The sequence below is a fragment of the Microcaecilia unicolor genome, chromosome 3 (assembly GCF_901765095.1).
Source record: "Microcaecilia unicolor chromosome 3, aMicUni1.1, whole genome shotgun sequence".
NCBI lineage: Eukaryota > Metazoa > Chordata > Amphibia > Gymnophiona > Siphonopidae > Microcaecilia > Microcaecilia unicolor.
The window spans coordinates 229,540,239-229,564,590 of NC_044033.1; the positions used below are offsets into that span (position 1 = coordinate 229,540,239).

General features: G+C 42.1%; 1 protein-coding gene across 1 annotated transcript; it reads right to left on the bottom strand.

Moving 5' to 3' along the window:
* Positions 1 to 1,823: 1,823 nt before the first annotated feature.
* Positions 1,824 to 22,833, bottom strand: LOC115464431 (vomeronasal type-2 receptor 26-like). Its single transcript, XM_030194812.1, has 6 exons — positions 22,766 to 22,833; positions 21,951 to 22,242; positions 14,207 to 15,004; positions 13,092 to 13,319; positions 8,263 to 8,389; positions 1,824 to 2,728 (listed from the first exon to the last, which is right to left on the bottom strand). Exons 1-6 carry the CDS (start codon positions 22,831 to 22,833, stop codon positions 1,824 to 1,826), a joined length of 2,418 nt encoding a protein of 805 aa, XP_030050672.1.
* Positions 22,834 to 24,352: the final 1,519 nt, after the last annotated feature.

Sequence of the window (24,352 nt, forward strand, 5' to 3'; positions counted from 1 at the left end):
TCGAACCTGTTGGCCCACCCAAAAAAAATTATTATTATTAGTTACATTTGTACCCCGCACTTTCCCACTCATGGCAGGCTCAATGCGGCCTACAGGTACTTATTTGTACCTGGGGCAATGGAGAGTTAAGTGACTTGCCCAGAGTCACAAGGAGCTGCCTGTGCCTGAAGTGGGAATTGAACTCAGTTCTCCAGTTCCCAAGTCCACCACCCTAACCACTAGGCCACTCCTCCATGCCCTCCACGCCACTGATATGGTATGATGCACATAAAGGAGTAGATTCTATATATGGTACTTGGAAAATCCATGCTGAAAAATTTTCTGCCTAAGCGTATTCTATAAACCGCGCCACGATTTAGGTATAATGTATAGAATATGCTTAGGCATGTTTATAGAATATACCCAGTGACATGGAAGCGCCTAAATCTAGGCACTTCCATTTACTCCAAGTAAAACGTGGTATAAATACCGGCACCTAAGTTAGGCTCACAGCAGGTGTATTCTATAACCTTACGTGTAGATTTTCAGAATGCTCATGACCCACCCATTCCATGCTCCACACCCCCTTTTTGACTGCGCACACTAGAATTTACATGGGCCACCTTACAGAATACACTTAGCAGGTAGTGCGCATAAATGATAATTAAAGCCATTAATGCTGATAATTGCTTGTCAACATCCAATTAACAGCATTGATTGACTTATTAAACAATTAGGTCATTTATTTTTTATTTTTTATTTTATTTGTTACATTTGTATCCCACATTTTCCCACCTTTTTGCAGGCTCAATGTGGCTTACATATTACCGATAACGGCGTTAGCCGATTCCGGTCTGAACAAATACAAGGTATGAATGAATAGAAGGTGATATTGTGGTAGATAAGGTATATGTATGGTGGGTATAATTGGGGGGGAACTTAGAGAGGGAGAGGGGGAGGAAGAGTCAGGTAATGTCCATTACGGTCTTTGGTTACATTGTGTCGCAGATGTCCAGGTATTTTTATGTTAGGTCAGTGGGGTATGCTCTTCTGAACATGTCTGTCTTTAGTGCTTTCCGGAACTTTAGGTGGTCTATTGTAGTTTACTGTTTTTGGCAGTGCATTCCATAGTTGTGTGCTTAAGTAGGAAAAGTTGGATGCATAGGTGGATTTGTATTTGAGTCCTTTCTTGCTTGGGTAGTGGAGGTTTAGGTATGATCGTGCAGATTTTGTAGTGTTTCTGGTTGGCAGGTCAATAAAGTCTGTCATGTATCCAGGTGCCTCGCCGTAAATAATTTTGTGAACAGTCGTGCAGGTTATGCGCATTGTTATGGAATCTGCTTAGATTTTCATGTGGAAATCTAGCCACGATATAAAGAATCCAGGGGGAAAGCACTGTAAGTGAATGTCGAACTAACAACCTCTACTGTAACTGTATATTTAACATTGAATTTATTTTTGCTGAATGTTTTCTTAACTACAATAAAAACATTTGAACTAAATATTATAACTGTATGCCTATGTGGTGGTACTGTGGATTTAAACTAAAAGTATAATCTATTCAAATAGTGACCGAATATTGCCACTATCAATATAATTTCCCATCCTTTTGTTGTTCAGCCCTCTTGAGGCTGATGAATGTACAAGCTGGCTTTGAATATTGGACAGATTGTGTATGAGTTGGAATGTAAGGGGGTCTTTTACTAAAGCTTAGCTTGAGTTATTTGCAGCAGGGTCCATAGGAATAAAATGGGCCCTGCTGCATATAACTCAAGCTAAGCTTTAGTATGAGACCCCTTAAATTTTTGTTGTTATTCTTGATTTCATTTATCATTCAGAGAAGTTTAAGTCAGTTTATTTTTTGTGATATACTTCCTGTTGTTCCTATCAGGCCTCAGCAGAATAATGTAGCATTTTGGGATAAAGATACACCCCAGTATTCCAGCACTGGAGGCCAGGATAGCAAATATCTCCACTGCTACCATGTACTTGCCCCTGGTGCTTAGATATGTTGGGATGAAAGACACCCAGACACTGCAGAACACCAGCATGCTGAAGGTGATGTACTTGGCCTCATTGAAACTGTCAGGTAGATTTCTTGCTAGGAAAGCTACAATGAAGCTGATACCAGCCAGAAATCCCAGGTAACCCAGAACACAGTAAAATGCAATTATTGATCCTTCATTACATTCAATTTGAATTGTTCCATCTTCTGCTTGCATGTTAACATGTGGGAAAGGAGGAGCAGTTCCCAACCAGACAAGGCAAAATAGGACTTGAAGAAGGGAACAGGAAAGGACTATAGAGTATGAGACTCTGGAACCCATCCATTTCCGGAGCTTGCTTCCAGGCTTGGTGGTCTGGAAAGCTATGACTACAGTGATTGTTTTTGCCAGGACAGAGGAGAGCGAAATGGAAAAAGTTATTCCAAAGGCAGTCTGTCGGAGAACACAGGTCACCTTCTCAGGACGGCCTAAGAATATCAACGAGCAGAGGAAACAGAGCATGAGGGAGACTAAGAGAATGTAGCTTAGGTTCCGGTTGTTGGATCTCACAATGGGAGTGTCTTGGTACTTAATGAAGATTCCCAGAATGACAGCAGTGATGAGAAAAAAGAAAATGCTGATAAGGGTCAAAACGATTCCCAAAGATTCTTCATGGGAAAGTAAGTTTATCATTTTGGGGATGCAGACATCTCGTTTTTCATTGGGCCATTGATCCTCTGGGCATCTTATACAGTTCTCCATATCTGAGAGGAAAGAATAGTCTTTTAGCATCTCTAAAATGGCTAAATATTGCTCTTAATTTTAAAGCTATAGGGGTTGATATTCAGCCAGCAGTACTTAGCATTTTGCTGACCACAGCTGCAATTATCCTCAGAAATTCAATGCCAGGCCAAAATAGCCAGTTTTGAGAGAGGTGCTAACTGGACATTTTAAGCAGCACTAGCCAGTTAAGTGTCATTGAATATGACAGGTTAGCCCTGAACAAGTGATTTAACTGGCCAGGAGCCATTTGTTACCAGTTAAATGACATTGACTATTGTTCTGATGTAATTTAAAGGATAATTTTCAAAGCCACTTGCCAGAGTAACTCAGAGAATTGCTTTCCAATACACAAAGTGTTTACAAAACCTGTAGTTTTAGCCATATTCAAAAGGGATTTCCTGAGTTCATCTTTGGGTTGAGGGATTAAAGTATTTTCACAACATGTAATGTCCAAATCTGTACATCATTTTCCCCTTTCATAAAGAATGTCCAAAATTTGTAAGAAATTTATTGATTACAAATCTATGAAAGTACATTTAAGAGAAAAAAAGCCCACATACATAGTTTGAGAAATGTCAGAGGAGTATTTTCAGGAGAGGAGCATAGATGGGCCATAGATGGGGCTGACATTAACGCTTCCAAGTTTCAGAATATTGTATGTTTCATGCGTAAACGTCACATCTATGTGCTAACATTTATGTGACCTGCTTAATTTTGGTACCTAAATGGTGAAACCCCTGTTACAGAATTGCCTGTTAGGTGTTTTTCATCAATTTATTGCTCATATTCTTTGCAATTCTGAATGAATCCCTAAACAAAGAAATAACCCTCTAGGGAGAGGGAAATGAAAACAGTAACAAAAAAGGAAATCAATCCCTTAAAAAATATCCATGTCACTTAGTATAGGACCTGTTTCATCAGATGTCAAACGATGATATAGTAAAAACATCTATAGAGAATTGGTAAGGGAAAAGGATAATTCAGTATAGGCTGCAAAATACAGCCGAGCTGTGTATCAGTGAGAATCACCACAAATACAGCTCACTTAGAAAGCTCTATACATCAGTAGAACTCCTGCCAAAATTATCCTCCCTTTTCTACATTTATTTTAATTATTCAACAATGAAGGTTTTAAATTTTTATTGTATAAAAAAGCTGACAGGTCCACAACGTTCTAATAAGTATTAAGTTACAATCCTGCTTATTTTCGAAAGAGAAAAATGCCTATAGTGCGACCTAAATCGGGAGATAGACGTTTATCTCGCAAAGGCGCCCAAATCGGTATAACCGAAAGCTGATTTTGGGCTTTTCCTACTGCACTCCGTCGTGGAAATGAATAAAGTTGACGGGGGCATGTCGGAGGCGTGGTGGAGAGGGAACTGGGGCGTGGTTATCAGCCGAGGAGAGACGGCGTCTTTAGCTGATAATCGAAAAAAAAGGCATTTTTACTGCGATTTTGGGTCACTTTTTTGGACCATTTTTTTTCACAAACAAGTCCCAAAAAAGTGCTCCAACTGCCCAGATGACCACTGGAGGGAATCGGGGATGACCTCCCCGGACTCCCCCAGTGGTCACTAACCCCCTCCCACCAAAAAAACCCCAATTTACAAACTTTTTTTCCAGCCTGTATGCCAGCCTCAAATGCCGTACCCACCTCCATGACAGCAGAATGTGTTTGATCCTCTCACAGCCTTTCCCTGGGTCAGATGTGGCTCTCGGGTGCACTACAGGGTCACATCAGCATTGCATTGTGGTGGGTGTAGGGTATTGGGCTCCGTGATTTCATTAGCTTGTGTTACAGTCTCACGATGTTGGTAGTTGGTAGGCTCTTCTCCCATGGTGCTTTCCCCCTGCCTACTGGGTCAGAGTGTGCCCTGTTGTGTTTCCTGTTGTAGTCCATGCAGTAGTGGCCATTTTTGTAAGCCAGTTTTAGTTCCCTTTCCTGTGTTAGCCACGTTAGAGAACTTAGTTCTTCTCTTGAATGTGGCTGAAAGAGGGCATTGTACAGCATTCTGCCAGCTCTGACCTACTGCTCATTTCAGTACCAGGGAGACTCGTTGCCAGTGGAGCATAACCTCTGATCTGCAATTAACTGTGAGTAAACGCGGTTATTCCAATAAAGGACGTTTTCGGAGAGATTAGTCTTCAGCAGTGGCGTAGCCAAGGGTGGGCTGGGGTGGGCCCAGGCCCACCCACTTTAGGTTCAGGCCCACCAAGTAGCAGCACACCTATAATGTGACTGGCAGGGACCCCAAGCCCCACTACCCAAAAACTCCCAACAACTGTTTGCTGCTGGTGAAAATTTGCTATTTAAAAGGTATATGGGGGAGAGGGGATGTTTGAAAGACCATATGGCATGCAGGCGAGAGAGGGAGAAACCAAATCACTTGTAGGACAAGGTGGAGTTCTGCCCACCCACCTTGGGTCCAGGCCCACCCAAACTTGGGTGTCTGGCTACGCCCCTGGTCTTCAGGTGTCAACTGGTGTGCCAAGGTTATACAGCAGCAACAAGTCCTAGAGGCCTGTGTGTATGCAGGTCCCTGGAGCACTTTTAGTGGGTACCGCCGTGCACTTGAGCCAGGTGGCCCCAGGCCCATCCCCCCCTACCTGTAACACTTGTGCTGGTAAATGGGAGGCCTCCAAAACCCACTGTACCCACATGTAGGTGCCCCCTTCACCCCTAAGAGCTATGGTAGTGTTGTACATTTGTGGGTAGTGGGTTTTGGGAGAGGGGGGTTGGGAGCTCAGCACCCGTGGTAAGGGAGCTATGCATGTGGGAGCTTTTTCTGAAGTCCACCGCACTGACCTAGGGTGCCCAGTTGGTGTCCTGGCATATCAGGGGGGCGAGTGTACTACGAATCGTGGCCCCTTCCATGACCAAATGGCTCGGATTAGGACGTTTTTGAGCTGGGCGTTTTTAGTTTCCATTATCGCTAAAAAAAACAAACGCCCAGCTCAAAAACTTCCATTTTTTCGAAAATACGGTTCGGCCCGCCCCTTCACGGACCCGTTCTCGGAGATAAACACCCATGGAGATAGGCATTTCCATTCGATTATGCCCCTAAATGTCCATAAACTGGAAAAATAACCCAAACAAGTCCACAATGTAATCTGGAATAACCAGCACCGGAAACTCAGAAAGCAGTAGAAAAACTTACCTCAGTTGATGGCAGACTCTTTCCAAAGAGTCCACCATCAACTTTTGAAAACACAGCACTGGTATCCCTGAAGAAGTTCTGAAAAAGTGCTGTGTTGGACATCTTGTGAGCAGTTTATGAAACAATGAAAGTATCGGTAGACTGAGATAAGATTTTCTACTGCTTTCTGAATTTCCGGTGCTGGTTATTCCACATTACTTTAAGGATTTGTTTGGGTTATTTTTCCAGTTTATGAACATTGCAACCTAATGCTTATTAGAATGTTATGGACCTGTCAGCTTTTTTATACAATAAAAATGTAAAACCTTCATTGTTGAATAATTAAAATAAACGTAGAAAAAGGAGGAGAATTTTGGCAGGAGTTCTACTGAGTATAGAGCTTTCTAAGTGAGCTGTATTTACGGTGATTTTCACTGATACACAGCTCGGCTGTATTTTGCAGCCTATACTGAATTCTCCTTTTCCCTTCCCAATTCTCTATAGATGTTTTTAATATATCATCATTTGACATCTGATGAAACAGGTCCTATACTTTGTACTAAGTGACATGGATATTTTTTAAGGGATTGATTTTCTTTTTTGTTATTGTTTTCATTTACCTTTCCCTAGAGGGAATTTTGGCAGGAGTTCTAATGATGTATAGAGCTTTCTAAGTGAGCCATATTTGCGGTGATTCTCACTGAAACACAGCTCGGCTGTATTTTGCAGCCTATACTAAATTCTCCTTTTCCCTTTCTGATTCTCTATACATATTTTTAATACATCATCATTTTAACATCTGATGAAACCTGTCCTATGCTTTATACTAAGCGATATATTTTTTAAGGGATTGTTTCCTTTTTTTGATACTTTGAATGAATGGTATTATAATTTTAGTAAATGTTGCTTGTTCTTTGTGCTATGGTAAGTTCTCAACAAGGAATTTTCAAATACTGGGTTAATTTTGAAGACTTCACCATATTTATAGAATACAGAGAAAACTGATTTTATGCGCAAAAAACCCCTAAATTCTATAAATGGTGTCGGAAGTTGGATGCATATATATAGAATAGTCAGTTATTCACATAACTTAATTGGCTAGTTTTCACTACATTGGCCCTTAATTGGTGATAAGAATCAAAAATTGGGTTTCAAAGCACTAACGGACAATAATTTGTAGTTATGTATAAAACCGACTTACACCCCTATTCTATAAACTGAGCATCTAACTTCTATGGCATGGACCTGGGAGGGGCATGGGTGGATCAGGGATGTGCCAAGCAATTAGACAACATGTTATAGAATACTGTCATTTACATGCCTTACAATCTGGCAGGGTGGGTGCCTACCTAGATTCCCAGTGCCACTTCGTTAACCCATAAGATAATATCTCTTGTCTGACCTCTATGGTAGGAAAGTTAAGCTCGATCTAACCTTCTGGATATTCTGGCCTCTTCCAGAAAGAGGGAGAAATGGGAAGTGACCAAGTATAATCAGTGGGAAACTCCCCCTGTCTAGAAAACCTTGATTCATCCTGGAATAGTGTCTTTGACTTTCCTGAAATCTCTCTGGCCTCTGACCCTAGTTACAATAGGAGACCCTTCAAGCCTAAGCCTTGGTCTTAAAATCCAGAAAGTTCACTGACTATATGCTATACTACTCAAGCTAGTATACTGAAAGTCTAGGAGTAACTCGTATATAGGGCACGGTGGCCACTTAAGCAATTGCCTTGTTAGTTGTGTAAAGGAATAGAGAACCTTCTGCATCCCTCCTGAGGTACAGAGGAGACCAGAAGAAATGACCCATTCCCAGGATTCTATAAAGGTCACCCACATTTGAGTGCAGACCCCAGATCCTCATGCAACTAAACGTCATGATTTTAACTTCAGTTTATTTTTAATGTTGTTATTGTGATATTACTTTTTGCTTGCAATTATTTTATAGCTGATTAGGAATGTGATGCTGTTGTACACAGCTTTTGATCTCTTGGGGTTCTGTGGTCTATAAATCCTTGAGAATAAATAATGTCCTTTGAGAAGTGAGGCTGGGCATTAGTACCTGGTCTCTTCATCAACCTGATGCTTCTGACTACTATGAATAGTGCAGCATGTGAGATTGATCACAAGATGTTCTGTTCATCAGCACAGAAATGAGATCCCACAGATTAGTGACTCCAATGGTAAACTAAACTGCAATAAAAGGCCAATTTGTACTGCACCTTACTAACTACCTCCCTAAATTAGGCACCTAGTATACAAGTAAACTTGGATACCTCCATTACATACTTCTGGGTTTCATGTTCTTACAAATTTCACAGAGCAGATACCATTCTGAATAACCTGCCACTATGAGCTTCTAATGTTTTACGTATCACTCACCAGTTTGATTGGAGATATGTCCATCTGGACAGGGAATGCAGTCATAGCAGCAGACAGGTTGTCCTTCTCTGGGTAATTTCCTGAAGCCAGGAGCACAGCTCTGAGTGCATCTGGATTGTGGAGGTGTCTGAGGATTGAAAAAAATATACCTCTAGCTTTAAATGACAGTGTTCTGTAGTTTAGAAAATGCAACTCTCTTTTCTGTTCACTTATGGACCAATTCAGACCTTCTCTTTGCCTATCACAAATTACTGCCTTAGAGGTTTGTTATTTACCCTATAACAGCTAAATTATAGCCAGCTATTTTTCATAGGAAGAAATATTTATACATTTATGTGGAGGTATTTAGGATGAAGAGAAACCTAGGGGCAGAGTTACTAATTTGAGCTATACATTTCTCTCCTGTTCTGGGATGAATGAAAAATGTTGTTTTTAAATTGGCTGAGCAAAAACAACATCTCCACCTCCTCTCCCGCCGCCAACCCTCCCCCGCTGATGTTGTTTACCTTTGCTGGCGGGAACCCCAAGCCCCGCCAGCCGAGGTCCGCTTCCGCCTGCTTTAAAAAATAATTCTTCAGCTGGCGGGGGACCCCAACCCCCGCCAGCCGCCGAGATCTTCAAAGTTCTTGTTCGACGTCCTCCTCCGTGGCCATGCTGTACGCTGCTGATTCGGAGTCTGTCTGACGTTGCACCACGTTGTACGTGCGTACAACGTGGTGCGACGTCAGACAGACTCCGAATCAACAGGGGTACAGCATGGCCACGGAGGACGACGAACAAGAACTTTGAAGATCTCGGCGGCTGGCGGGGGTTGGGGTCCCCCGCCAGCTGAAGAATTATTTTTAAAAGCAGGCGGAAGCGGACCTTCGGCTGGCGGGGCTTGGGTTCCCGCCAGCAAAGGTAAACAACGTCAGCGGGGGAGGGTTGGCGGCGGGAGGGGGGCCAGGGCGAAATCTGGTTCAAACAAGGGTAATGTCCCCTCACTGGATCTTTTTTCATCGGTACTGGTAGTGCAAATGGTGCGAGGTAATCTTTGAGGTTCCTATTTCTTTTAAATGCTATCAACAATTCTTTTTCCGAAAAATGTGAAATATTCTGAACCAATGGCCAGCATTTTCTGAATATTTTAATTAGATCTGATGACATATGATCAAAAAATAAACACTTTTCTTCTCATTTTTATTAATGTGGGGACATTACCCTTGTTTGAACTGTTCTTTTTGCTCAGTCAATTTAAAACAAAATTTTTCATTCATCCCAGAACAGGAGAGAAATTTGAATTAAAATAATATTCCAATTGTAAGAGCTCACAGGTAGTGTACGCAGTAATGTGTCCATGTGGACTTGTTTGCATTGGAAAGACGATTAGAACATTTAATAAACATATTGCTGAGCACAAAAGTGCTATAAAAAGAAACATACTAGAAAAATCGCTAGTAGAACTTATGCATGTTTATAAACATTCCTTTGAAGAACTGAAATTTCTTGCTTTGTTAAGAATCAAAACATATTGGAGAGGAGGAGATGTCAACAGGCTATTGTTACAAGCAGAACAGAGATTTATATTTAAATTTAATACAGTAAAACCTTTTGGATTAAATCAAGAGAATGATTATTCAGTTTTTAATAAAATATAGATTTTCAGATAATTATCTTAGCACTGCTTATATTTTATTATTTTTTCCAAAAACATTTTTCCATTGATTTTTACTAAAAATTTGAATTATGAATGCTATTAACAGGTAAATGGAGTTTACTTAGATATATTACATTTGCATTTGACGTTTTTTTGAGACATCATGACGTTATGACGCTGTTACTATTTTGTTTATGTTCAAATATTTTTGTATTACCACCTCTTTAATCTTCTCAGTATAATAGATATAACACCAAGATAGTGGATTTTTGTTTGATTAAGAACAGAAATAAGGACAGTTGACAGCCTTTGACCTTATCATGATGCTTTAAAATGGCGGGAAGAAATGAACGTGGTAACGCTGTAATACAGCAAGCAGGAGTGTTGATGTCAAGCAGAGAAACGAGCATAGTAAGTACCCATCTCAAAAGTCTTTTGTTTGTTTGTTTTTTATTTCTTTATTTATACTTTTAAATTACAAACATTCAAGGATAGACCTTGTACAGAAATTCAGGTAGAAATCAAAACTTATTATTCCAAGAATTTCACATAGAATAACTTTTGCTGAATAATATAAAGAAAATGCAATAATTAAAGAAAATATACAATCAGGTATAATATATAACCTTTCTTAGACCCCTATTAATGAAAGGGGGGGAAAGAGTTAGAGAAGTTAAATACAAGTAAATGTTTCAAATTATAGATACAGGCTACATTTTTCTCCAGATACAATTTCATTTCACTTGTTTCAATTCTACAAATGATTTTAGTTGTTCCGGTGAAAAGAAGATATATTTAGTTTGACCTAACCTCACCACACACTTACAAGGGTAAGCAAGAAAAAGTTTAGTTTAGTTTTTATAGATTTGTTTTGTTGTTGTAAGGCTCGTCCCTATCTTTCATGACCACAAGAGTTAACAATTTAGAATTGCATATGTTACCCTCACGCAGATAAGACTTTATTAATGAAGTACGGTCCGTCTTTGTGAATTCACCCCACAAAAGAAAATCTAATGTGGAACATAACAACTTGTGTTCACAATGGTTTTTTGGATATGCTTATGTTTTGTTAGAGAAGTATCATTTTTTAATGTTGAGAGAAAGTAGGATTACCTAGTTTCAACGGACCGAGATAAGACGCTATGGTATATGTAAAGTATAGCGAATTGAGGAAGATTATGCTGCTTTTGAGAATAATGTGCACTATTCATAAAAACAGCACTAGGCACGTCACCTTTATTTGGTGTGTTTGAAATTCAGTCGGACGTTGTTAAGAGGCATGATACCAGTGAAATTATCTTTGATGTTGTGAGAAAGTGGGATTAGCTAATTTACTATAGGCCAAGATGAGACGCTGTGAGATATGTAAAATATAGCGTATAGAAGAATCCGTTGCTTGTTTTAGATATAATAGTAAATCTTTTTTGACAATAATGTGCACTCTTCAGAAAAACAGCGTTAGGCACGTCACTTTAACTTGATATTCAGCTGGGTATTGTTATGAGGTATACTCCGAGTGAAATTAACAATACAGTATGTCTTTTAACACATATTTTATATTTGCATTGTAGGATGATTTTTACATTTTTTAAGGGGTACATTTCACTGTTACCCCTATTTTAGATTTGGAAGCATGCATGATGTTCACAGAAAGTTAAAGCAAGAGCATGCTGCACTATCAGGCTTATTTTCGAAAGAGAAGAACACCCATCTTTCGACACAAATCGGGAGATGGGCGTCCTTCTATCAGGATCACCCAAATCGGCATAATTGAAAGCCGATTTGGGGTGCCCTCAACTGCTTTCTGTCGCAGGGATGAACAAAGTTCACGGGGGCGTGTCAGCAGTGTGCCGAAGGCGAGACAGGGGCGTGGTTAAGAGATGGGCGTCCTCTGCCGATAATGGAAAAAAGAAGGGCGTCCCTCATGAGCATTTGGCCGACTTTACTTGGTCCCTTTTTTTCAGGACCAAGTCTCGAAAAGGTGCCCGAACTGACCAGATGACCACTGGAGGGAATCGGGGATGACCTCCCCTTACTCCCCCAGTGGTCACTAAACCCCTCCCACACAAAAATCAAACTTTAAAAACATTTTTTCCAGCCTGTATGCCAGTCTCAAATGTCATACCCAGCTCCATCACAGCAGTATGCAGGTAGGTCCCTGGAGCAGTTTTAGTGGGTGCAGTGCACTTCAGGCAGGCAGACCCAGGCCCACCCCCCCTACCTGTTACACTTGTGGTAGTAAATGTGAGCCCTCCAAAACCCACCACAAACCCACTGTACCCACATCTAGGTGCCCCCCTTCACTCATAAGAGCTATGGCATGGTGTACAGTTGTGGGGAGTGGGTTTTGGGGGGGCTCAGCACACAAGGGAACAATTTCTGAAGTCCACTGCTGTGCCCCCTAGGGTGCCCAGTTGGTGTCCTGGAATGTCAGGGGGGACCAGTGCACTACGAATGCTGGCTCCTCCCATGACCAAATGGCTTGGATTTGGTCGTTTTTGAGATGGGCGTTCTCGGTTTCCATTATCGGTGAAAACTGAGATCGCCCATCTCTAAGGTCTGCGATCTCAACATTTAGGTTGACAATTTCTAAGGTCGACCTAAATGTTGAGATTTGGGCGTCCCCGACCGTATTATCGAAACGAAAGATGGATGCCCATCTTATTTCTATTATACGGGTTGCTCCGCCCTTTCCCAGCGCCGTTCTCAGAGATGGGCTCCCTTAGAGATGGTCGTCCCCGTTCGAAAATGCCCCTCCACATATCTTGCATGGATCTGGATATTATTTTCTCCACCTTTCCTGATATATTTTGATATATTCAATTGTATTTATTTTATATTTGTTTTTAATGTTATGAAGAAACTATCGTTTGAGTAAAATTTTGTATATGTATATATATATGTGTATATATATATATATTCATTTTTTAACATATATTTATATGAGTGTTTTGATTATGTTTCATTTTGTGTATATGTTAATGATTTTAGTAAGATGATTTTTTATTTATGTTTTGTATTTTATAGTTTTACCCGTGACACAGCCTGAGGTCAAAACGTGGCCACGTCGGGTATTGTTTTAATAAGTCACTTCTTTTATTACAGTCTGCTTTCTTGTTTGTCTACCTTACATCAGTAAGCAGATTTTTTTTGCCTTTCTACTTGATCTTAAATAATGTTACATCACTCTAACCTGGGTAAATGCTGCCTCCCACACGATCACTTTTTCATTGACTGTGAAATCCTCCCCAGGGGGTGCATAAGGTTTATAACTTCCAACAATTTCATGTTTCAATGTCCCATTGGGCAGAAAGATCAGATTAATAATACTGTAGTCAATGGGTAGATCTCCATTCTCATCAAACATAATCTCTTCATCCAGAATGTTCTTGAAGTGCACATTCTTCAGATAATGATGAAACTAAAAAATAAAAGGCAAATTTTCAGGAATACCCCGAACAGCCAATTTTCCTTTTACATGTATTTGTTTAAAAACATTTATAATTTGTCAGTCTGATGTTCACTCACCATGGAGGCACAGGGGCCATATATGAGAGTCAGCGGACTATTACGCCACTCTTCAGCAAAAAAAAGAGGGCTTTTTTACAGGTGCACTGAAAAATGATGCTGTGTGCGCCCAAAACCCGCGCCTACACTACTGCAGGCCATTTTTCAGCACGCCATTGTAAATGGACCCCTAAAAGAGTCAAAGTGGAATTTGAACTTGGAACCCTTGGTTCACAGTCCAATGTACTAATCATTAGACTGCCCCTCTGCTCTACAGAAATATCTGTGTGACTATTCTAAGAACAGACGTCCTTGTCCCTGCTTTTTTGCCATTCATACATTGGACGATCCAGTTTGCAAAATGGCTGTTCATGATAGACATCCTCAGATCCATCTTAACAAATTTTTCAACAGGAAATCCTGATTTATTTCTTGTTGGAAAATACATGTGAGATGGATGTCTGTTTTGGATGTTATGAGCTGGACGTCTCTATTCTGACTTGGAAGTCCTTTCAAACATGTCCCTTCCTATGTCAAGCAATTTAAGGCCAGTTCTATACTCAAATATACATGAAGATGTTGACACATATTTGATTCCACTTGGAATCAGAAGAAGAGTTTTTGAGATGAATACACACTCTAGACAGCACATATCATAATAATAAATCTGGTAATAAGATGGACTATTGCTATAAAGAGTGTAGTGGATAACACACAAAACTTTAAACTTCACCCTCCACTCTACCAGCAACAAATTTTCACCAATTCTGTTTTCTGCATTCCTTTAAGAAATGATGTTACCTCCCATGGCAAATAATCCGATAATCTCAGGTGGTCTCCGTTCCACATGGTGATATTTCCAGTCCCAGAGAAAAGCATGTATTTTAGTGCATGTGCCAGAGCATACACAGCATTATAAATGTTATAACTATTGGCAAAGTAGGTATAGTCACATGGGAAGGGGATGGTAGGATCTTCATCTGCACTGCAAGATCTTTTGATGCTTTGGGGGCACTGGTTATTACACAGTGAAGTCCACCAATCTTTAATTATACTACCATTAGGAAACATAATAGGATTTACTTCACGTGTAAATTTTAAAAAGCTTGGAATATTTTTCTTTACTCTTGTGAATAGCAAGGTGTTATTCTTGAAACTAATTTCCACAGGATAGCTTGAGGGAAAATCGGTGTCAGTTATAGTGATCCAGACCTTGCCAGGTATCTCCAGAATATTTATCACCCCAAACCTATTCCATGAATTTTCTGTATTAAAATGACCAATGATCACATTAGTTGATGATTTATGAATAGTTTCATTAATTTTGTCAATTCTCTCTTGTGGCAAGGCATGGATGTGACTGAATATTTCTATGAATTCAATGCAGGCTCCGTTCTGCTCAATCCCTCCTTTCAGGATCTGAACAAACCTCAGGCTGCTGTCATCATCAGGCGCAATGATACCAACCCAGATCCAATTGAAATGCTTCAGTAGCTTCACAATCCCAGTACTGATTTTAAAAATGCTAGGCATAGTCTGATATAAATATGGAAACTTTATAACATCACTCATAAAATGATTCTGAGAAGTATAACTGATCTGTCAAGAAATATAATCAATTCAGAATTATCGTTATCTTCCAGAAATAGTGGGAGTTAGCTACTAAGCTGTGGCAAAATATCTTGTTACCACAGTTTAATTTACTGTGGAAATCAATAATACAACTTGTAATCATGACCAACCTCACAAACTGTATTTTTATTTTGCCCTGGAGCATTGGGCCACTAATGTGCAGTCCAATGCTTCTGGGCACCATCTCAAAGGGGATAGAGCCCATTAAAATATTAAGACTGAAAAAAAAAGGTGCCCATCATGTAAAGTCCCCCAGAACAGATTCTCACCTCTCTGAAGTCACTCCCACCCTCTATAGCCACATTCTGTTCTAAACAGATTACCAAACCCTTGAGTCAACCCTATCTCCCTGAACAATTAGCCCCTGAAGTCACAATCCCAGATCTCTCACCCCCTTGAAGTCATCACCAGCCTCTCAACGCCCCACAGATCCCCTAGAACTACCAAAGGGATCCCTGCTGTCTAGCAGCTGGGGAAGGAGAGATATTAGTTGTTTCTTCCCCATTAGGCTTTGGATTCAAAATGTTCTACTTCTAGAGGTTAAATTACCAAGTGCATATGCTGGGGCCACTTGATAACAGTGATCATAACATGATTAGATTTGATATAAGCTCTGGAGTAAGTACACACAGGAAATCCAATACATCAGCTTTTAACTTTCAAAAGGAGACTACAATAAAATGAGGAGAATGGTAAAAACAAACAAACAACAACTTAGAGAAGCAGCTGCAAAAGTCAAAAATTTACATCAGGTGTGGATGTTATTCAAAAATACCTTCCTGGAAGCCCAGACCAGATATATTCCATATATTAAAAAGGAGGAAGAAAGGCCAAACAACAGCCAGCATGGTTAAAAAGCGAGGTGAAGGAAGCTGTTAGAGCTAAAAGAAAATCATTTAAAATATGAAAGAAAGATCTACTACTACTACTACTACTACTACTACTATTTAGCATTTCTATAGCGCTACAAGGCGTACGCAGTGCTGCACAAACGTAGAAGAAAGACAGTCCCTGCTCAAAGAGCTTACAATCTAATAGACAAAAAATAAAGTAAGCAAATCAAATCAATTAATGTGTACAGGAAGGAGGAGAGGAGGATAGGTGGAGGAGAGTGGTTTCAATTGGTTACGAGTCAAAAGCAATGTTAAAGAGGTGGGCTTTCAGTCTAGATTTAAAGGTGGCCAAGGATGGGGCAAGACATAGGGGCTCAGGAAGTTTATTCCAGGCGTAGGGTGCAGCGAGACAGAAGGCGCGAAGTCTGGAGTTGGCAGTAGTGGAGAAGAAACAGATAAGAAGGATTTATCCATGGAGCGGAGTGCACGGGAAGGGGTGTAGGGAAGGACAAGTGTGGATAGATACTGGGGAGCAGCAGAGTGAGTACATTTATAGGTTAGTAGAAGAAGTTTGAACAGGATGTGAAAACGGATAGGGAGCCAGTGAAGCGACTTGAGGAGAGGGGTAGTATGAGTAAAGCGACCCTGGCGGAAGACGAGACGGGCAGCAGAGTTTTGAACCGATTGGAGAGGGGAGAGGTGACTAAGTGGGAGGCCAGCAAGAAGCAAATTGCAGTAGTCTAAACGAGAGGTGACAAGGGTGTGGATGAAGGTTTTGGTAGAGTGCTCGGAAAGAAAGGGGCGGATTTTACGGATGTTGTAAAGAAAAAAACGACAGGTCTTGGCGATCTGCTGGATATGAGCAGAGAAGGAGAGAGAAGAGTCAAAGATGACCCCAAGGTTTCGAGCTGAGGAGACAGGGAGAATGAGAGAGCCATCAACAGAAATAGAAAATGGGGGGAATGGGGAGGTGGGTTTGGGGGGAAAAATGAGAAGCTCGGTTTTGGTCATGTTTAATTTCAGGTGGCGTTGAGACATCCAGACAGCAATATCAGACAAGCACGCTGAAACTTTGGTTTGGATGCAAGGTGAGATATCAGGGGTAGAAAGGTAGATTTGGGAGTCATCAGCATAGAGATGGTAGGAAAAGCCATGGGATGAGATTAATGAACCAAGGGAAGAAGTGTAGATAGAAAAGAGGAAGGGACCAAGAACAGAACCCTGAGGTACGCTGACAGGCAGAGGGATAGAAGTAGAAGAGGATCCACCAGAGTGAACACTGAAGGTGCGGAGGGAGAGGTAGGAAGAGAACCAGGAAAGGACAGAGCCCTGGAATCCAAGTGAGGACAGGGTATCGAGGAGTATGCTGTGATCGACAGTGTCAAAAGCAGCAGAAAGATCAAGAAGAATGAGGATGGAATAGAGACCTCTGGATTTAGCCAGTAATAGGTCATTAGAGACTTTAGTAAGCGCAGTTTCGGTTGAGTGGAGAGGGCAAAAACCAGATTGTAGTGGGTCAAGAATAGCATGTGAGGAGAGAAAATCAAGGCAGCGGTGGTGAACAGCACGTTCAAGTAATTTGGAGAGAAAAGGGAGGAGGGAGATGGGTTGGTAATTAGAGGGACAAGTAGGGTCGAGTGAAGGCTTCTTAAGGAGAGGTGTGACCACAGCATGTTTAAAGGCAACAGGGACAGTTGCAGTGGAAAGTGAGAGGTTGAGAATGTGACAGATAAAAGGAATAAGAGCAGGTGAGATGGCATTAAGAAGGTGGGTGGGAATGGGATCAGAGGAACAGGTGGTACATTTTGAGGAAGAAAGGAGAAGTGTAGTTTCCTCTATAGTAACTTCAGGAAAGGAGGAAAAGGAATGAGGGGAAGGAGAGAGAGGGGAACGGACTAGTGGCGGGAGAGGTGGAGAGGTAGAAAATTCAAGGTTTATCTTTTGAACCTTGTCGTGAAAGAATTCAGCAAGGGTCTGAGGAGATAATGAAGGGGGAGTTGGGGGAGGGGGCATCTTGAGGAGAGAGTTTAATATGGTGAAGAGAAGTTGAGGGTTAGAGCCAAGAGAGTTGGTCAATTGGATATAATAATCCTGTTTGACGCGTAAAAGAGCAGATTGGAAGGCGGTCAGCATGAACTTAAAGTGTAAGAAATCAGCAAGGGCCCGAGATTTCCGCCAGAGGCGTTCGGCGGAGTGGGTACAGGAACGTAGGTAGCGGATATTAGAAGTCAGCCAAGGTTGGGGTTTTGTATGCCTTATAGGGCAAGTCATCAAAGGTGCAAGAGTGTCTAAGGCAGAGGATAGAGTATTGTTGTAAGAAGAAACAGCCTCGTTGACAGACGTGGATGGTGCCACAGTAGAGAGGAGGTTTGAAACATGGGAGGATAGAGATCAAGGGTCAATATCGTGAAGATTCCTAGATAAATTAGATAAGATAGGACGGGACTGGGAGGGAGGAGATTTAAGTGTGAAAGTTATAAGATGGTGATCAGAGAGGGGAAGATCAGAAGCAAGGAAACTAGAGGGTGAACAGTTGGAGGAGAAGATGAGATCAAGACAGTGACCAATTTGATGAGTGGGGGAGGTGGAGCATAGTTGGAGATTAAAGGAGGATGTTAAAGCGAGTAACTTGGAAATATAAGAGTTGGAAGGATCATTAGCAGGAATATTAAAGTCACCAAGGATGAGAGAGAGGGAGGAAGGATCATGGAAGAAGGCAAGCCAGGCATCAAAGTCACTGAGAAAGGATGAGAGGGACTTATCAGGGGGAAGATAAATGACCGCTATTCGAAGAGGCAGAGGAGAGAAAAGGCGGATAGAGTGGACTTCAAAGGAGGAAAAAACAGTGAGATTGAGGTGGAAGAAGGGGTTGAAAATCTGGAGGAGGGAGAGAGAAATAGTCCAACACCACCCCCGCGACCAGCAGGGCGAGGAGTATGTGAAAAAAGATAACCACCATGGCAGAGGGCTGCGACTGAAGCAGAGTCATCAGGGCAGAGCCAGGTTTCTGTTATGGCGAGCAGATGGAGGTGACACGAGATAAAGAGGTCCTGGATATAGGGGAGTTTGTTACAGATAAAGCGGGCATTCCATAGGGCGCAAGAGAAGGGCAGAGAAGAGGAGGGGAGTAGAGGAATAGAGATGAGGTTAGAGAGGTCGCGGTAAGATCTGTAGAGTTGGGATAATAGTTGGTGAGGAGGGCCAGGATTGATGTCACCGGCTGAGAGTAAGAGAAGGAGTAAAAGAGAGCAGAGGAGAGTAGGAGAGGTGTGGTCACGAAGGCATCGAGGTATTTAGGTGGAATGGGGAAGGCAAAATGGAGGGAAGAAAGAGACGGAGATTAAAAGCCAAGAGGGAGGAAGAGGGTAGGACAGAAGGTGAGGTGATGAAGTCGATGGATGGGCAGTGAGTTCCTGTAGCGGAGAGAGGTAGGGGGTGAGGGAAAAGATTAGGAAGGGACAGGGCTAGGAAAAGAATGTGAATAGGGGCCATAAACGACTGAGGTACTTTAGCAACTGGGAAGAAGATTAGATGTAAAGAGAAAATGCCCCAGCGAGGGGCACCTAGAGCGGAGGCCCTGAGTGAATCGGAGTGGACCTGGGTGTCACCCCGGAGAAGGCTGTAAGCAGTGGTGTGTTGGAGCAGGCTCTCAGAGGCTCTCACAGGCTCGCAAGAGCCAGTTGTTAAGTTTTTAAGAATTTTGGGAGCCGGTTGTTAAAGTAGGGCCCTCCATGGCTACTTTAACAACTGGCTCCCAAAATGTGGGCTTGGGCCCCCTGCTGAATTCTCTTTTACTTTGGTGGTAGGGATGCTGAGCCCTGCCAGCCAAGTAAATAGACTGCTGCTGCTCCCCACTCCTTGTTTCCAGCTCTGAGCAGCAGGCTGGGACTTCTCCACCATGTGTGAGAAGTTTCAGCATGCTGCTCAGAGCAAGACGTTGGGAGTGGTGGCAGTACATTTATTGACTGCCAGCAAAGGTATGCCTAAAGTGCCCACACGAAGGGAGGGAGGAGAGAGAGGCAAATGTTGCTCCCCCCCCCCCCCCTGGCCCTTCCAACTGCAGAGCTGGCTACGTCCGGAGAAAGAGCCTGTTGTTAAAAATTTACCAGCACACCCCTGGCTGTAAGGATATGTAGATGAGCTGCAAGTCCTCTACAGCACCTGAAGGGCAGCCGGTGGTAGAGCTGGGCACCTCTCAGCTGAGGAAAGGCTTACCAGGGGTTAGGTTGAAGCCAACATTCCTCCCCCTGAGGGTTGCCTGATCCCTGATCTTTTTTTTTTGTACCCCACGCTTTCCCAATCATGGCAGGCTCAATGCGGCTTAGGTACTTATTTGTACCTGGGGCAATGGAGGGTTAAGTGACTTGCCCAGAGTCACAAGGAGCTGCCTGTGCCTGCAGTGGGAATCAAACCCAGTTCCCCAGGACCAAAGTCCACCACTCTAACCACTAGGCCACTCCTCCACTCTGACTGAAAATAATAGGAAACAGCATAAGGAATGTTTTTATCTGCTCTGCTAATATTGTGATCTGCTTGCTGTGTTTCTAACTTGTTTATTGACTATTTTTATTGATATCTGTTAATCTGAGTACTAGATTTAAAAACTGCTATAACTCTGTATTAGATCTTTTTTTCTTTTCCTTAAGTGTGTTGAGCCCTCCCCCTCTCCCACCTGTTTTTTTGTAGACAATTTGTAAAGCTTAGGTGTGGCTAAAGCTTCTGCTTTAGAGAGCTGAAGGCAACCACGAGGTCTCTTTCTTGACTCCTGCTTATTTTTGAAAGAGAAGGGCGGCCATCTTCCGACACAAATTGGGAGATGGCCGCCCTTCTCCTGAAGCCGGCCAAATCGGTATAATCGAAAGCAGTTTGGCCGGCTTCAACTGCTTTCCGTCGCAGGATCGGCCAAACTTCAAGGGGGCGTGTCGGCAGTGTACCGAAGGCGGGATGGGGGCATGCTTATCAGATGGCCAGCTTCAGCCGATAATGGAAAAAGAAGGCCAGCTCTGACTAGCATTTGGCCGACTTTACTTGGTCCCTTTTTTTCAGGTCCAAGTCCAAAAAAAGTGCCCGAACTGCCCAGAAGACCACCGGAGGGAATCGGGGATGTCCTCCCCTGACTCCCCCAGTGGTCACTAACCCCCTCCCACCCTCAAAAAAAACTTTTTTTGCCAGCCTCTATGCCAGCCTCAAATGTCATACTCCGGTCCATCGCAGCAGTATGCAGGTCCCTGGAGCAGTTTTAGTGGGTGCAGTGCACTTCAGGCAGGCGGACCCAGGCCCATCCCCCCCTACCTGTCAGGGCCACCAAGAGACTGCGCCGGGCCCAGGACAAGGCCGCCCCCGGCCCCACCCCCCAGGTTGTCGCCCCCCCTGAGGGGGGCCCGGCGCCACAGTCCCACCTGCCTCCGCCACCAGGCCGGGACCCTTCCACCCAAACCCCCGCCAGCAGAAGTGCTGTCTTCTGACTCCGGCGTGCGCGGCCCACACAGATGCGCTCCTCTCAGCTGATCTTCGCTGTACTCTGCAGGACTTCTGTGCGTCTGACTTCCTGCACGTCCCTGTCATGTGTTTCTAAAATGAATACAAAGCTGGGGTGATAACACATGGGATTTGTGGCCAGATCAACACTCAAGATCATGCTACACAGGCAGATGAGAGTACATGCACATTTCTTCCATACACTAAAACTGACTGCAGATGATATTCAGCCCATGGCAGTCAGCGTTTTTATGCAATATCATGAGCAGAAGTAGCTGCGGATATTAAGTGCAGGACCAGGAGGGGTCACTGGTACTGAATATCGGGGTCTACTTTAGACTGTAGTAGCTGTCAGACTATTTTTAAATTGCCCTCTTCCATTCAAACATTTATACCATCTGTTCAAAAATTGGTTTGATCTATGAAAACAAAGAATATGTATTTGATTTTGCAAGTAGATGTGCTACTGAAAATATATCTTTCAATTGCCATCCTTTAGTTTCAGCAGTTTATAACATTTGGATTCACTTTTATGAAAGATGATGGTCTACAGAAATGGATTATACAGTAGGAAATAAAGTAAAGTGGAGATATCCCCTTACTTGTGGGTAGTGGTATATAGAGAGCACATTGGATAACAGATTTGATTCCTCAGCTGGAAGACCTTCAATGATAGCAGCCAGTGTGCCAGATGTTTTGCAGTTATAATTAATGACTGGTGTGTCCATTTGTGAAAATATATTCATGGCAGCCCTAAGTATTAAGAGTGGATAATTGTAAGAGTTGTAAATGTGAAACCCCAGCGTGAGGTTGGGTAAGATCTCTGAGCTGTTGTTAATCTCTTCCACTGCAGAAACAAAGGCCAGAAAGTTGTAGTAGTTCTCTGCATTAAAACTGTAATGAGATTCAGTGTCAGATCATGTAAAATATGCACCCAACAAAAGATATAGAAACACAAATATAAATTGAAAATTGAATTAAAACATATTTCTTCTGTCCACCAATCAAAGTCATATGTCATTCCACTATCAATGATTCTGCACTGCACAACAGTCATCCTTAAATATGGTCAAACCAAACTGTATTGTATGATGCCTCTCTCATCACATCACAAGTCTCAGATAGGGTAGAGTATCCCTATTTTGCTATGTCAACTCTTGAACTGCTGATTCAAGAACAGAGGTGATTTAGGTCCTTCAAGTGGGTCACAGCAAGAGCATCTATATCACATTTTGGAAGTGTCTTAGGACTGCTAATCTTGCTAATACAATTCTCCAAGTAAATAAATTGGGTGAAATGAATAGTGTCCTTTACAAACTTTACAAAATCATCTACTAAGATGGAAAACTACACTGTTCATTTATGCATTTCATTTCCTCCTCCTGCCTGAGTTTTCTACTTCCCTGCAGGTACTAACCACAATATCCAGACAGCCTTCCTGCATGCACAAAACACTAATTCCTCTATCTTGTCATCCATATCCATATCCTCCTATAAAGGCATAGAGGTAGATTGCTAGATGTATGGGAAGTTATTAATAGTATTTTCTTTTCATAGCAAAAGTTCATGCATCCTTCAACTCTGAAAATTATCCCAGAGAACCTGAGCACGTATTTTTCAAAGGATGTGCAGACCAAAAATTGTATAGTTTTCCATGCCATTTACAAGTTTTTCACTTTGTTCAGGGTTCTTAAAAAGCTGTTCTTTTTCGTGTTAGGTGATGTCATCAATAGTGTGTACTCTTTCTCAATCGTCAACACTATTGTGAAGTAATGTGCACTACTTTTCAATCGTGTGACTATTGATAGTGTGCATTATGGAATAAGAAGCAATAAGAAGCACTATTAAGCACTATTGAGGTCACAGAAATACCCCCAAATTTTGAGGAGATTCCTGTCATGTTGGGTTAAAAACGACGAGAAACTATGAAGGAAATGCTATTGACATTTGCTATGTCATTTCAACTGAATGCACATCCCTAACATTTACACCTGTTCTTTAGCACGCACAAATTTTCAGGGTGAATTTATGCAAATATGCTTGGAGTTTTTGAAAGCCTGTACATAAATGCAACCCTCTCCCCAGTAGGAGAGAGTAATCCACCTAAGTGGATGAACACTAACTCCCACGTAAAAATAACAGCACAGAAAGAGAGTGGGAAATGGACCAATGACGCCAGGAGAACGGGAGATAAGATTTCAAAGAACCACTTTATTCAATGACTCGACACAGAAAACTGTGTTTCGGCCAAAAGGCCTGCCTCAGGAGTCTGTGGGGCATAACCTCTCCCTGCTCTTCCCAGCTGCGCCTCAGGGTGGCTCCAGCTCCCTAAGCGAAATCTTATCTCCCATTCTCCTGGAGTCATTGGTCCATTTCCCACTCTCTTTCTGTACCCTCTCCCCAGTCCCATGCCCAGGAAAGCCTCTGCTCATTCCATGCACTTACATGTGTTTAGGTTGAATGTACATAACTTTATGAACAAGCCTGGCACACAGTTTTGTAAAAGCCTGCTTTCTGCATTCAAAGTATTGTTTTACACACATACATGTTTTTAAAAAATTACCCTCCTTGGGGATAATTCTCTATAGTATGCCAAAAGATAGGCGCTAATTAGGCTCAAACTATATATACGCAATAAAATATGTATGTTCCTTATATTTCCCGTAGCTGCATGTTCCGCAAGTACAGTGCATGTAGTTTGTGGACATCCAGGTATGGGAAATATAAGGAACATTCACAACCATAAAAATCCTAAAAAAGTTTTGAAGTTGAATTTGCATACGATATGTATAGGTCGGAGGGACTATTCGTTTCAAGTTTTGTTTGCTTGGGCAAGAAGTTCTGACTTTTTGGTGGCACTTTGTACTTTGTTATGTATCCCTTGACTGTACACTTAATAAAGACTTCTTATAAATTAAAAAAAAAGTACAGTAACAAGGACGTGTTTCTCACAGAATTGCCGAAGAACGTCCCTCTAACAGGCCCGCCGTCCTTCGGTGGGCCT

What these genes read in the sequence shown, in the direction of transcription:
- LOC115464431 (XM_030194812.1), bottom strand. Translation starts at nt 22,833, where the DNA reads ATGGATATGGATGACAAGATAGAGGAATTAGTGTTTTGTGCATGCAGG. An exon ending in GGGAGGCAGCATTTACCCAG is followed by an intron (nt 8,390 to 13,091) that starts GTTAGAGTGATG and finishes TTCAATCCTCAG; the next exon opens with ACACCTCCACAATCCAGATG. An exon ending in ACATATCTCCAATCAAACTG is followed by an intron (nt 2,729 to 8,262) that starts GTGAGTGATACG and finishes CTTTCCTCTCAG; the next exon opens with ATATGGAGAACTGTATAAGA.